The sequence below is a fragment of the Microcaecilia unicolor genome, chromosome 3 (assembly GCF_901765095.1).
Source record: "Microcaecilia unicolor chromosome 3, aMicUni1.1, whole genome shotgun sequence".
In the NCBI taxonomy this organism is placed as follows: domain Eukaryota; kingdom Metazoa; phylum Chordata; class Amphibia; order Gymnophiona; family Siphonopidae; genus Microcaecilia; species Microcaecilia unicolor.
In genome coordinates this window covers 48720305-48736402 of record NC_044033.1, presented here as the reverse complement: position 1 = coordinate 48736402, position 16098 = coordinate 48720305, and the positions used below count along the sequence as shown (strand labels likewise).

General features: G+C 40.5%; 1 protein-coding gene across 1 annotated transcript in view; it reads left to right on the top strand.

The window, feature by feature from the left end:
- The window catches only part of LYST (lysosomal trafficking regulator), a 347836-nt gene that overhangs the window by 144722 nt on the left and 187016 nt on the right, over positions 1-16098 (top strand). The window contains exons 18-21 of the mRNA XM_030195890.1: positions 3719-3865; positions 4534-4671; positions 12667-12865; positions 14364-14495. Of these exons, the coding sequence (XP_030051750.1) occupies positions 3719-3865; positions 4534-4671; positions 12667-12865; positions 14364-14495 (616 nt within the window). The remainder of the gene's footprint in view (positions 1-3718; positions 3866-4533; positions 4672-12666; positions 12866-14363; positions 14496-16098) is intronic.

Below are 16098 nucleotides of genomic sequence, written 5' to 3'. Positions count from 1 at the left end.
TTTTCTAAGCTGAAGAGTCCTAACCTCTTTAGCCTTTCATCATATGAGAGCAGTTCCATCCCCTTTATCATTTTGGTTGCTGCTGTTTGAACCTTTTCTAATTCCACTATATTTTTTTGAGATATGGCGACAGAACTGAATGCAATACTCAAGGTGCGGTCGCACCATGGAGCAATACAGAGGCATTATAGGTTTTTTGGTCCTATTCACCAACCCTTTCCTAATAATTCCTAGCATCCTGTTTGATTTTTTGGCTGCCGCCGTACAGAAGATATCAGCATATATTCTACGACAACACCTAAATCTTTTTCTTGAGTGCTGACCCCCAAGGTGGACCCTAGCATCAGGTAACTATGATTTGGATTATTCCTTCCAATGTGAATCACCTTGCATTTGTCCACATTAAATTTCATCTGCCATTTGGATGCCCAGTCTGCCAGTAATATTTGTTTTAACAACCTTGAATAGTTTTGTGCCATCTGCAAATTTAATCACCTCACTCGTCATTCTAATTTCCATATCATTTATAAATATGTTAAATAGCACCGGTCCCAGTACCGATCCCTACGGCACCACTATTCACCCTTCTCCTTTGAGAGAAATGACCATTTAACTGTTCCTTCTGTTTTCTGTCCAATAACCGATTCCTAATCCACACCAGAACCATTCCTCCTATCCCATGACTCTTTAAGTTTTTCAGGAGTTTCTCATGAGGAACTTTAAAAGCTTTCTGAAAATCTAGATACACTACATCAACCGGCTCAACTTTATCCACATGTTTATTCATGTCTTCAAAGAAATGAAGCAGATTGGTGAGGCAAGACTTCCCTCCGCTGAACCCATGCTGACTCTGTCTCCACCCCATCCCTGCAGGTTCTGTCTTTGTCCCTGCCCCGTCCCCATCCCCATCGGCTCTGTCCTTACCTGCAGAGGCCTCGAACACTATGATTTTATATTAAAGTATAAACAGGAACAATATGCTGTAAAAATGTTGTTTATAAATCACAAATAGAAAACAATAACAACAATGAGCAACTATAACAAACCCCTCCCACCACCCTTTACCCTGCCAACTCCAACAATAGCTGACTTCTACTTCCCCAAGGAATCCTAATCCACGGGTACAAAATACAACCCGCTCTGTATGCCCTAATGGGGGAGAAATATGCCATATGAAGCACTGTTATGATTTTTTAATCTGTGGATGAATAAGTCATCAGCAATCTCAGGAGTCAGCCTAGTTCTCCTGTCTTCCACATTCCTTCCTGCAATAGAAAATGCCTTCTTAGATGTGCAGGATTCCCCATGCAGATTTTGCTAGTTGTGGCCAGCATGTTTGCTTGTTTTTCCAAAAAAAATCAAAATATCATCGTTTGCATCACTCAAATATAAACAGCCCAGTTCATTAACAGGCTTCAAAGTAAAAAATGACATGGGGACAAAGTTTGTCCCTGTCCTCACGGGCTCTGTCCCGTTCCTGCCCTTTCCCCGCGGGCTTTGTCCCCGCCCCATCCCTGTGGGCTCTGGGTTTTGTCCCTGTCCCCTCAGTTACCATGGGACCCCATCCCCATGTCATTCTCTACTCTGAGCATGTACTTGCATATTTTCTAAAATACACATATATACATTGCAACTCTGCAGTGTATCCCTTCAAATACTTAAATGCAGATTGCATAAAAGCAGAGACACAGTTTCCATGTACATGCTATTTATATGAATAAATGGCCACACAATTTAATAGGTTGCATAGAAGCCTATGTGCTTTTATAAAATGTACACCTGCAATGATATGAAGAAGGATGTAAATGTGTGCCTGTGTGTGTACATTTATGGGATAATTTTCTAGAATTTTTCTACAGACAAGACCTGTTTTACATGCAGTAAAGGGCTTTTATAAAATGTGTGGCTTAAAAAAATACTTTCATGGAAAATGTGTACCTTTTGCATGATCTCCACATAGGTGTTCCCGGTAGCTTGGATTTGAACAGAGTGGAGGTAGAATTGTGATAGACATGTATATTCGATCCAATGTTTGCATACATGCATTTAGTGCACACAAATTTATATCTTCAGAAAGTGTGGTGAATGCATGGAATGGCCTCAGCAGAGAAGTTGGAGACAAGGACTGTATCTAAATTCAAGAAAGCAGTGGAGGATCTCTAAGGAAAAGGAAGGGAATGCAGATGGATGGTCCAAACAGGCCTCTGGTCTTTGCTGTCATTTTCCATATTTCTATGCAATCATAGTAACATAGTAACATATAGTTACTATGTTACTATGATTGCATAGAAATATGGAAAATCTAGAAATGGAAATACCGTATACCTCTAAATATGTAATACTAATGGAGCAGACTGATCTGAACAGAAAAGCTTCTCTGCCCTCATTTTCTGTTAAAAAAAAAAAAAAGAAAAGAAAGAGAAAACCAAGCAAACTAACAAAAACTAGGAACTATCTTCTGGCAGGTAGTGCAACCAGACGTAATGTTCCTATAATCCAGATACAGCACACATGGATAGCATGGCAAAGAGAAATCATACCAGAAAAATAAGGCCAACCAATGCCATTCAATGCACTGATTAAAAACAAAAAACCATAATTGAAACTATAAGGGGGAAAATAGCCAAACTGAAAAACTCTCCAAAACTGGACTTTACTGGAAAAATACTGTTTGAAGAAAAAAACAATCATTGGGCTCTGTGAAAAAAAGGCAGTGAGGACCTGCACAACCACTGTGTAATTTCAGCCTGCCAATAGGTGGGAAAATGTGGGATACAAATGCAACAAATAAATAAGTTAATAATGGACCATAAGAAGGCCTTGAACCAAAGGAAAATGCCTAAAGAAGCTGCCTGCACACTCCTTCCAATCAATCTAGCAGTATTCCAAGGCTAATTTAGGGGTCCTTTACTAAACTGCGGTGAAAAGTGGCTTTAAGCAGCAGCAGTAAAGTGGCAGTTTTTCCCTATTTTGTATTAATTGCCGTGTGCTAACAGTGCCCTGTAGAAGCACGTTGTTTCTTTAAAATCTGTACTTTTGTGTTTAGGATTCTACATGGAGAAGCACCAAAGTATCTGATATGACAAACAATTTATTTTTTGTGCCCTAAATATAGTCTAATCCTTTCATATCCTTTAAAATACAAAAAGTATCATAATGCAATCTTTGCATTTCAGGCAGAAAAATATTAGAATTCTCTTCCTGTCTTTATTATTAGATCAGAGACATGGTATTTAAAGTTTAAAAATCTTTTGTAGGTGGTAAGGGCTCATGTGCTAAACCTGTTCTAACCAGTTAGCACAGGAATGCTCACTCTCTACCCCCTGACACTCCCCCTCTAAAAAAATAAAAAATTCAGAGCATGCATATTAGCGTGCAGCAATTTGACTTTTACCATAGGACACTTGAGCATGTCCCATGGCAGGCCATTTTCAGCTGCGGTAAGTGTGCGGTAGCGCTTATTGCAGCTTAGTAAAAGGGCCTCTTAGATTTTAAGCTCGGGATCTCTGACTATTTTGCAGCTCTATGATTCCTTTGCTTATATAATTGTTTATAGCCTGTGTAGTGTTATGTACAGTGCCAGCGTTATAAAAATATGAAAAGTTTGAATGCTGTTCAAATACATTAAAGTATCTTATTCCCAGTGATTTAATATAAAACTGTAAAAATATCAGCTTGCTAGTTTGAAGTAATTCTAGATATTTTTTTTGTTTTTAAGACCCTTCTTGAAGGTTGCTGTGGTGATCAGATTCTTACCATTGAGAATGGACAGTTTAAGCTTGATGTAGATTCTCCTGCTATAATCCAAGATGTTAAACTGCTTGAAGTTTTGTTGCTGGATTGGAAAATATGGTCCAAAGCACAGGTATTAGAGTTTTATTGTTATTTGAAATCAAATTAAGGCAAAATGCTGAGAGGCAAAGTTTTAATGAACAAGCAGAGAAAGTAAAACCTGAAAAATAAAAGATAACCCATGTAATTTTCATAATAACAAAATCTACAGCTTTTTCAAATGCAATACATAAAACCTGACATGGCCATGTTTTGGCATTTGTCTGCCTGCATCAGAATAAAATATAAATAAAAAAAGATCATGACGATCTATGAATGAAAAAACCTTGAAAATGAGAGATTAATTTCTTTTTGAAATTTCCTAGGTAATGTTTTCTTCGATTTTAGGAGTTTGATTATATTTACTAATCCTGCACAATTGCAAGAGCGAGATATCAGTGTTGAGCAGGATCTGATGGCTCATGGTTAGGGAGCAGTAGAGTCCCGACGTTAAGATTAAGAGAGGCACTTTCAAAATCTGTACTCTGAATATGCATGTATTATTCTTTCTTTTTTATTTATTCATTAATACACTTCATACTCCAATGCATAGCAAAAATTTATCTAAACCTCTTTGCCACTCTTCATCTCAATCACTTAACCCAGAAAAAGCCAAGACTCCTCATTTTTCAAACACAAGATGAAGGCTTAATCCTAAATATATAATAGTCTTCTCATTTTTGTTTTCCTTATTATTTGCAGCCTGGGATCTGGGAAACTCTACTAGCTGCTTTAGAAGTCTTGATTCGAGCTAGTCATCGCCAACAGATGTTTAACATCAGACAATTATTGAAAGCTCGAGTGGTTCATAATTTCTTGCTTGCCTGCCAAGTTCTACAGGTATGTTAGATATTCATCTCAAGTGTTTACCTAAAATATGTTACATTTGCATAATACAAATTCTGCTCTGAACCTTTTATACCTTATTAATAAGTATATGTGTTGTAATCAGTGTCATGGCACAGATGTCTCAAATTACATTCTGTTTGAAAAAAGAGAGATCATGGTTCAAGCAGCAAAGTTGCTGGATAGGGCACCTTTACACAGGATAATTATTATATTACAAAAACATTTTTCAGTCTAAGCAATGAAATTTGTGAAATAGTACATTTCTAGGTCAAGTCTTACCAGCCTGTTATGTTCTAACTTCAGTATCTTTAGCTTGTTCCTAATAGTACTGCAAGATAAGCTTTCAGTATTTTATCCACATCTGTCCTCTTCATCATGCATACTGCTGTCTAGATACTACATCATCCTGACCTGAAACTTTATACCTTTGCCTATTCTTCATGATTCATCTTCTGTGAGTCTTCTCTAATTATTCCCTGCATGCCTTGCTTTCTCTATTCTTCCTCCTAGCATCTTCTGCCTATCCCTACTGTACTTTGTCCCTAGTTTTGCTTCTACCAGAGGAGGCTGGGAAGTTAAAAAAGTTAGATGGTACAACAAGTGATAAGTCATCACTGTACCTTATCTTTCGTTGCTCCATTTTCCATCCTTTATATTTTTTCACCTCTGCTTTTGTTGATTAATCCTAAGCTTTTCCTAACTCTTTTTTGTTTTGTAGTCTTCTCTATTTCTTTCCTGCTCTTGAAACTTTTCTTCTTGTCATCTCATTTATACAGCTTCCTTTTTTGTCATTTCTTCCACCTTTGTCTGCTTATCGATGTATTTGTTTCTCCCGGCCTGGCTATTTTGCACTTCTCCATGGTCCGGCTTATCTCTGTGCTTTCTCTTTCTACCAGTCTAGCATGCCCATCCATCTCTCCCTAAGCCTCCTGAGTTTCCTTTCCAGCCCTTCTACCTTTTTCCTCCTTGCACAGACTGGCCTGTCTTTCTTCTCTTTAGCCTAACCAATCTGTCATTATTTTCCTTTTCTACTTCGTGTTCTATGCCTTTCTTATCCCTTGCAGTCTCTCTCTTCTCTCATTCCCTGTTTCCCCTGCTCTTCCTAGAATTACTCCTTCCCTCCTTCTCTCATTCTGGTCTTGCTGGTCTTGGAGGGGCTTGTGGAGTAATTGAGGATTGTAAGTGAGAAGGGATCCCTGTATGCAATGCTTTGAGTGTCAAAGTAAGTATCGTGGACCCGGCGGGTAAACATTGTTTAATTGATATGGAAGGTTCAGCTTGCGATTTCTGTGTCTTTAAGTAAAATTGTAATCTGTAAGTTTAAAGTGCCTGCGAGCACACATTGATGCACTGTGTTTATAAAAATAAAATAAAATAAAAAAAAAAAAAAGAATTGCATGACTCCCGACACAGAAATTGTTTGCTGAAACGCAGCCGTGTCGAGTTCTTTTTCCTGTGCCACGAACAATGGTTGATGAATCGAATATTAAAGGCTTATTGACATTTAAAAAAAACAAAACAAAAACAAAGTAAGTATCAGTTTTTCTGAGGTCACATAAGTTTTATATAAATAATCCTTTATCCGTTTTCAAGCAGTAAGGTGGACACATTCAGTTTGGTGAGACCATTATACACCCAAACCCAGTCCTCTTTACATTCCCTTTTCCAGTTCCTAACCTAGGTAGAAACCTCACCAACCCCTATAGTGAGCATACTATACACTTGGAGAGATTGTGCACCTTGTGGTTGAGAATGCCCTACACAGTTAATTGAAGTAGGTCCTCCCAAGCTCTTCCCTGTTGCCCTGGCTTAAGATGAAATATCAAGCCTGAACATAATAATAAAACTCAATATGTCAGAAACCATACTGCTTCCTAAGATCATACTGCTTCTGAAGATCTTCAGAGTCAACCAGCTGCCCAGTCCTAGCCAATTCCTTAATCCTTCTGCCTAAAGAGGTCTTTGATTGTAACCGTGGCTCAAATGCTGAGTTGTAGCATATTGGTTCAAACCCAGAGAATTGCGTCTTTTGTACTAGCTGCCTACTGGTTAGTGCAGTGGGCTTTGATCCTGGTGAACTGGGTTTGATTCCCACTGCAGGTCCTTGTGACTCTGGGCAAGTCAACCCTCCATTGCCTCAAGTACAAAATGTCTGCATATAATATGTAAACTGCTTTGAATGTAACCACAGAAAAGTGTATATCAAGTCCCATTCCCTCACCCCCCCTTCCCTCCCATACATTAAGAGTAATTTTAATATAGGGATTTTTCATTGCAGAAACTGATTTCTGTTCTTCCTGCAACCATATAAACACTCCAAAAGGAGTGTCCCCCACTTGAGCCTGCTTTATGTGTACCCACTGCCTCCCACCTCATTCTTTTTTCCATTCATTGGGCTGCCTGGTAGTAGGACTTAAAATTAGATACATTCAGGCAACCTTTGCTCTTATGTAGGTATAGGACATTCCAGGTACTTTGGGAGGTTTTCTCTTCCAAATAAAACAAAATGCTTGCTTAGGATGTTAAGGATTCGTCTGACAAGGTAATTGGTAAAGCTTGAAATAGAAATATTCGACATGTCCAGTGCCTTCGATATGGTTAATCATGGAATATTATTACATATACTAGAATACTTCGGAGTAGGAGGTGTAGTTCTCAAATGGTTCAAAGGATTCCTGACCACAAGATCATACCAAGTAACAACGAACGCGACCTTATCACCCCCATGGATTCCTGAATGTGGAGTTCCCCAAGGATCCCCCCTTTCACCAACTCTCTTCAACCTAATGATGATACTTTTAGCGAAGCTTCTAGCCAATCAAAACCTTAACTCCTACATATATGCTGACGATGTCACAATATACATCCCATTCAAACATGATCTAAAAGAAATTCAAACATGATCTAAAAGAAATCACCAACGAGATCAACCAGAGCCTCCAAATCATGCACTCCTGGGCAGACGCATTCCAGCTAAAGCTCAATGCAGAAAAAACACAATGTCTTGTACTCACTTCACAACACAACACAACACAAACAACTACTCTACCATAACCACACCATACTGTTCTCTACCCGTCTCACAAAATCTGAAAATTCTTGGAGTTACCATTGATCGAAATCTCACACTAGATGCCCACGTGAAGAATACGATGAAAAAGATGTTCCACTCTATGTGGAACCTCAAAAGAGTGAAACCGTTCTTCCCGAGATACATCTTCCGTACCCTGGCACAGTCAATGGTAATAAGTCATCTCGACTACTGCAACGCACTATACGCGGGCTGCAAAGAACAGACTATCAAAAAGCTCCAAACAGCCCAGAATACAGCAGCCAGACTCCTATTCGGAAAAACCAAATATGAAAGTGCAAAACCCCTAAGAGAGAAACTTCACTGGCTCCAACTCAAGGAAAGCATTGCGTTGAAGATCTGCACGCTTGTACACAAAATCATCCACGCAGATGCCCCGATCTACATGCTAAACCTCGTGGACCTGCCTCCCAGAAATGCCAAAAGATCAGCCCGCAAATTTCTCAATCTGCATTTCCCCAGCTGTAAAGGACTGAAATACAAGCTGATACACCCCTCCACCTTCTCTTACATGAGCACACAGTTGTGGAATGCATTACCTACAGCCCTGAAAACTATTGAAGAGATAACTAACTTTCGCAAATCTCTGAAGACACATCTTTTTAACAAGGCCTGCAAAGATAACCCTTAACCTTATAAAACTACCTCATCAACCCATCCAGTTATTAAAATCCACAGTTTACATCACCCAGCCTAACACCTCCCCTCTCTCTTCCCTTACTTAATTTTGTCACATTACCAATTGTATCTGATTTAATCTTTGCACATTACAAACTGTATCTGATATCCTTTAGACTATGTCATAACTACACTCTGTAAGCCACATTGAGCCTGCAAATAGGTGGGAAAATGTGGAATACAAATGCAATAAATAAATAAATAAATATACTCATTGTAGCATTGGCAGTACGTCCCAACTATGATAGCTCAGTAAAGTACCATTGTTTCAGAACGTGCTTAATGTTTCTAACTAGGGTCCCATAGATGGAAATGGGACTTGATATACCGCCTTTCTGAGGTTTTTGCAACTACATTCAAAGCGATTTACATATATTCAGGTACTTATTTTTGTACCAGGGGTAATGGGGAGGGTTAAGTGACTTGCCCAGAGTCACAAGGAGCTGCAGTGGGAATTGAACTTAGTTCCCCAGGATCAAAGTCCACTGCACTAACCACTAGGCTACTCCTCCACTCAACCTATAAAGGTTCCGCCAATCTTTTGGGATTCAGATTCCTAAATATTGCACCCCATTTTTGGCCCACTTGAATTTAAATTTATCTTTAAACCCGCTTCCATATCCTTCAGAAGCCCAACACTGTCTCACACTTCCTTGAATTGATTTTAAAGCCAGAAACTTGCTTTGTTTCTGGATCTCTTTCAAGTTTGGGTTAGGGTAACAATGGAGATGTTAGGGAAAATATAACATCATCTGCAAATAAAGCAGTCTTGTATTGTTTATCAACATTTATCACCCCCCCTTCCCCCCAATATCCCCTTGAGGCATATTTTCAAAGCACTTAGCCTTCCAAAGTTCCATAGGTTTCTATGGAACTTTGGAAGGCTAAGTGCTTTGAAAATATGCCTCCTTGTTACCTAATTCACTCAGGAAAGGATTCCACGCAGAGCCCAAAGGGAAGGGACTGGACTTTTCAGTTCCGATTTGTACACCCTTTCTAAAATGCCGTCTAAATATATTTAAGTTTGAATAAATATAATGTATTCATATGAGAAGACCTGGCAAGGTTGAGGGTGAACTGTCTATGGAGGTCCTTTTATGCAGCTCAAACCTTTTTGCCAAAAGTTTTTTTTCTTTACAAGTGAAGAGTAGCCTTTCATCACTGTTGATAAATTCACTTAAATTCTGCTTTTCAAAGTGTAATGGACAAAACTAGGATGAATTGAGCCCTTTAAGCTATTTACCATTTTAGAGCAGTTTTCTTTCAGTGAATCTTGGTGCTAGTAATAGCCAAGTTGTTTTTTTTTCTTAATTGTGTTCAGTAAAACAGTTTGTGTTATTTTACATAAGTGTTTTCTTTATCAAATAAGATAAAAATTCTTTGACACATGTAAGGTTTTGTCATGGCCTGTTGAGCTCTATTTTAAAGTTTTAGCTATTTGAAAATTTGCAGTGTTAATTCAAGGTAGAAATGTATAGTAAATGCTATTTTCATTGATAGAAAAAACAAGAAAAGGGAGATATACTCTTGATATGGATGAATCTATTAATTAAAAAAAAAGTCTTTAAGTCAGCAGTTACGGACTTTTATACCATGCTATGTTTTATTTAACTAAGGGCACATGGGAACTTGGTATTTGTAACCCTGGAGTTTTATTTTTAAGATAGTCATTTGCAAGATTGCCCTTGATTTTGTGTGCAGTGGCCATCTGCATTTAACATATGTAATGCAAGCTCTTTACTTCCTTGCCAGTTGGCATTTTCATCTCTCTCACTGATTGTCTATCTGCTCTTTCATTCTGATTGTTCTTAGAGGCAGATGCACTAAAGCTAAATGAGCCTTTAATGACCCTCCAACGAGGAAAATTTGATCCGTTGCATGCATCAAAGGGCTTTTACCGAGGAAGCCAGCAGCTAACGAAAACGGAATGGAGATGAGCAATTAGTGTGAAAACCCCATTGAAACGACATGCACTAACCTTTTCCGATTGCCTTTACGCAGGAAAAAGGCAGGAAATCTAACGAGAGGTCTGGACCTCTCGTTAGGACAGCTCTGTGCCAGGAAAAATAGTAAAGTGAAAAAACAAACAAACTTTGAGCCAATCCCAGCGCATTAGCAGAGCTAAAAGCGCTGTGATTGGTCCAAAGGACGTCAGAAAACACATCAAATAAAAAAAATAAAAAAAGGATCGGGAGGGGGCAAGGGCGCTCATCAGGAGCGTCCTGTATGGACGGCCTTGCCCCCCCCCCGCTGCTCCCCACTTTCCGCCGCTCCCCCCCCCCCCCCCGAAAAAGCAAAATGCTAGCTGCCCCGGTCCCCCTCCCTTCCTGTTCCTGTGTTCTGCAGAGCTAACTCCGCCTCCTGTCATTCTTTCGCCCCGTGCCCCGCCCCCGCTGCCCCCCCTGAGGTCAACTACGCCGCTGCCCCCCTCCACCGAGACCCCCCTCCCTATTAACAACCCGAGCAGCGCCTCTCACCTCTTTCAGAAGCGCTGCACGGGCAGGAAGATCTATTGTGCCGGTTGTACAGAGTCTCCATGACGTCTCTTCTAACCTGGCCCAGGCCCCGTCTCCTTCTGACGTAGGTTACTTACGTCAGAAGGAGGCGGGGCCTGGGCCAGGTTAGAAGAGACGTCATGGAGACTCTACAACCGGCACAATAGATCTTCCTGCCCGTGCAGCGCTTCTGAAAGAGGTGAGAGGCGCTGCTCGGGTCGTTAATAGGGAGGGGGGTCTCGGTGGAGGGGGGGAGCGGCGTAGTCGACCTCAGGGGGGGCAGCGGGGGCGGGGCACGGGGCGAAAGAATGACGGGAGGCGGAGTTAGCTCTGCAGAACACAGGAACAGGAAGGGAGGGGGACCGGGGCAGCCAGCTAGCATTTTGCTTTTTCGGGGGGGGGGGGGGAGCGGCGGAAAGTGGGGAGCAGCGGGGGGGGGGGGGGGGGCAAGGCCGTCCATACAGGACGCTCCTGATGAGCGCCCTTGCCCCCTCCCGATCCTTTTTTTATTTTTTTTATTTGATGTGTTTTCTGACCGGGTAGCCACGTGTATGTGTTGTGGCTTTTTTTTTTGTTTGTTTTTACGTTTGCAGCATGCGCAGAGCAGCCAGCAAAACGCTTGGCTGCTCTGCGCATGATTCAGGGGCCGATTACAGATGTGTATTGTGATTCTTTGATACATTGTACGTTTGAATACCGATCTGAGCATGTGTGACTTTTTTTTTTGGTGCATTCTTCGTTTTTTAAAAATCGTTAGGGACTTTAACGATTTTGATTTTTTTACGTTTGGTTGCTGCATCTGCCTCTTAGACTGTTCAAAAACAAAGGGCAAAGCAGGCTTTTCCCTGCCTTTTTTTTTTTCATTTTATCTGTTTTCTCTTTGTTGTTTCTACTTCATGCTGATTCCAGTCACACAAAAATTCAAGTTTTTTTTTAACTACAATGAAATGAGATGACCTCTGTTAAATTCAATTTGCTTTAATCGATCTAATACTTCTCATTGACCCATTTCACACAGACTTAAACTATTGAACATCTTTTCTATTCCATGATCATTTCGAGGCTAGACATTAGCAATTTACTTCCAGTAGCTTTTATCCCTGCAGACTGGTTGCTCATCATGTCCCAAGGGTCACTTGAATTTTCCCTCTGATTAATTTATATATGTATATGCTTTCCCTTTTATATCACCAGTCTTTCACTATCCCCTGAGTTTTTCCCCAGTAGCTTCTGTTCCTTTCATTTATAACACAGGTGTCTGATTTCAGCTTTTTCCCTTCTTTTTCTTATCTTTATGCATTTCTTTTGTATTGTTCTTTAATTATTTTTATTGTTGGAGTCTTTTACATGTTATAATGGCTTTATTTCTTGTTTCTGTACGGTATTTTGATCTAAAGCATCTTGTGGAAGTGTCTAAATATTGATTAAAAGATGTTTATTGTTCTGCAGAATTACTGTTCTCAGAATGGAGGGAAATGTTATATGGAGACCCGAAGATTAGTATTATGGCATTTTTCTGACCCATTTCTTTGCCCCTTCCTTCAACTGTACACCAAAAATTCGTATTTCTAATGTATAAAATCAGTTGAAATGAGATAATATAAAGCAGTTTAGAAGGATTTGAGAGTGCTTATTTAAAATTACTTGTTAATTTCTTAACGTGTACAAATGCATTTCTTTTTCAGTCAGTATATAGACGATCTATTACATTTTCCTTTGCAGGAACACCGAGAAGGGCACCTCACGTCCATGCCTCGGGAGGTTTGTAGATCATTTGTGAAAATTATAGAAGAAGTGCTTGGATCTCCTCCAGACCTGGAATTACTGAAACTGATCTTCAACTTCCTTTTAGCAATTCATCCTCCCACTAATACATATGTGTGCCACAATCCAACCAACTTTTTCTTTTCCTTGCATATCGGTAGGTATGATATTGTACTTATCTGAAATTCAACATTGGTTAACAGTATGTGTTACCATTGTTAAAACATATATCTACCATAGGCCTCATAAGAATAAAACGGGCTCTGTGGTAGATAATGTGCATTAACTGCAGTAATGCACACTGTTAGTAAATAACCCCCTAAATGTATTCTTTGGGCATGTTGGCACTAAACTATTTATGCAGTGTGTATGATTATAAGAGGGTAAATGAGGTTTATATATGATAAATACACTTTACATTTCTAGTTTATGTTCTTAGTTTTATTGTCTCATGTTGTACCTTATGTTTTTGTATAGTAGTCAGACTTCTTGTGCATCTCAAAATACTGAATTTTCAAATCTGTGAGGTATAAAATCCAGTTTTTGTTAATTTTAATATGATGAGCCAGCTTAGTGACCCAGCAGCAGTGCTGTTTGGAAGACTCAACCTGGTCTCTCTTTGTGCAAGTTGTCTTAAGGAGAACGTATTGGATTTCACGACAGCCCTTAATTGCGAATTCCCACATATATGCTCATTGACCTTGTTTGACCATGGAGAAAGCATAGTTCCATACTTGTAACTGGTGTTCCCTATGAACAACAGGATAAATCTGTTAGATATTCTTTTCCAAGGGGACAATTGGTTTATACATACCTTTTCATCTCCCTTTGGAGTTGATTTTTTTTTTCCTTATAAGCAGGCGCGTAGCCAGACTTCGGCGGGAGGGGGGTCCAGAGCCGAGGTGAAGGGGCACATTTTAGCCCCCCCCCCCTGGCGCCGCCACTGCTGACACCACCCCGCCATTGCCGACACCAACAACTTTGACCCCCCCCACGCCGACGACCCTCTCAACCCCCCTCCTGCCGTCAACCCACTGTCGCCCTCTGCTACCTTTGCTGGCGAGGGACCCCAACCCCCGCCAGCCGAAGTCTTCTTTCTTCGTTTTGTGTCTGAGTCTGACGTCCTGCAAGTACAACGTGCAGGACATCAGACTCAGAAACAAAATGAAGAAAAAAGACTTCAGCTGGTGGGGGTTGGGGTCCCCCGCCAGCAGAGGGTGACGGCAGGAGGGGGGGGGTCCAGGGCCAAATCTACGGGGGCCCAGGCCCCCGTGGCCCCATAATAGCTACGCCCCTGCTTATAAACTCTGCTATGATTGAAGGTGTACTGTAGTCCTGGCTACATATGAGCTGAAAGGCTTTCTAGGCTTCTCTAAGTCTGATTATTAAACATGCTGTCCTCTACACGGTTGAATGATATCCACATGTGGAAATGATTTATCCTGCAGTCCTCAGAGAGCATTAATTACAGGTAGGCAACTTTGTTGAATAAATATGATATAGCCTCTAGTCGATAGCAAGGAATAGAAATTTTGAAGGGGTGAAATTAGATGAAGTAACAGTAATTGCTTTTCATTAGTTTTTTAAAAATGAATTGTTAAGTGAAATTAAATAATTCAAATGCTAATCAATTCAGCGCTCAATTATGTTTCTAGACGGCAAGCTTTTTCAGGAAAAGGTGCAGTCTATTGTGTATCAGAGGAATTTCAGCTCTGGAGAACGGTCTAATACTAGTCCTGGGGTTCTAATCACAAGTCCATCTGACTTTTCTGCAGGACCATGTGAAGGTAAAATGGCATTTTTATCAGATACATGGGATAATTATCAAAACTGTGTTGGCAGGTAAAAGGTCTGTGGGTGCTACCTGCAGATTTTAAAGTTTTCAGAAGGAAAGTATTGTTTTCAAAAGGGCCCCAAAAAAGTAGTTTTTCTTGGAAGTGTTTTTCCATGTATAGTCTACTCTTGCACCAGAATTGAGGTTAAAGGTAGGTGTGATGTTGACCAGTGTATACACTTTTACCTATGTACCCGTGCCCTTTCACCTAGATGAATAGCTATTTACGTTGGTAAAGACAGGCCTCAACAAAATTTCATTAAATCTAGGAGCCAGCCCGAAAACGTGGACGCCACCAAAGGAGACCTCCTTCCCATCCCTTCAACATTGTCCCCAGTGAAGGTTGGGGTGGGAGAGGTGTGAATCTCCTCCCAGATCAGTAGTAGCTCTTTCATAAACCGATTTTCTAAGGTTCTTTTCCTATTTTGTGTCTGGACAAAGTTTAGTAAATCAGTTCCTTAAGGTTCCTTTGTAAATCAGTGGCAGAAGTCAACAGTCTCCCTTCCCAAGGTATGCCATCAGCTGTGTGACAGCACCCCCTGCTGTCACACAAAGATGCAAAGATGCAATTGCCTCGTTGGTGATATGCAACATAGCCTGTGTCCCCACCAGTCTCTCTGCCATTCAACTCCTCCCCTCCCAGCCTTCACTTTCTCTCTCTCTTATCCCGCACCCCCAGTCTTGACACAGTCTCTCTTATCCTGCAACCCCAGCCTTCAGTACATTCTCTCTCTTTCTCTTATACTCCCCAGCCTTCACCCCCCTCTCTCTCTCGCTCTCATACCCCCCCCCCCAGCCTTCATCCAGTCTGTCTCTCTCTCTCTTATACCCCCACAGCCTTCACCCATTTTCTCTCTCGTATCTTCCAGCTGTCACCGTCTCTCTCTCTTTCACATACCCTCCAGCTTTCATCCAGCCTTCATCTCTCTCATACCCCTCAACCTTCAACAAGTCTCTCTCTCTCTCTCTCTCTCTGACACTGCCACCTATTCCCTTCACCTTGCAGGCTGCACTCACAGAAGAAAAAGAATTCTTCCCAATCCCCTGCTGCAATTTGGCTCTGTATGCTTGAGCCACACAGTACAGGAAGTTTGTACTTATCTCATGGTTTGAAGTCCTGCAAGACTTTGTGAGCTTCCTGAATCATGGTCTGAAACTTAGAGTCAAAACGTGGCACAGTGCAAAAGCAGGAAACATACCGTTAAGGCAGCTGTACAATCCAATTTCTAGATGCCATGGTGACCTGGTGCCCAGGATTTGAAAATGAGCCCCATTGTATCTTAAATACCTTATGGATATGTAAGTATATATGTATGCACACACATCTAAGGAATTACTATAATTTTTCAAATCAAATTTGTTTCCATTAATTTAAATCAGATTTGGAATTCAATAGTTGATATCAGGTTGGAATTGCTTCTAATTTGCAATTGAATATGAAATTGATTTAGTGTTTGGAGCTGACTTTGAATATGAATTTAGATGTCGTTGGGATCTGAACATGAATGTGTACCATGGTTTATATTCCATTGTTGTATCATAAATTAAATACTTAG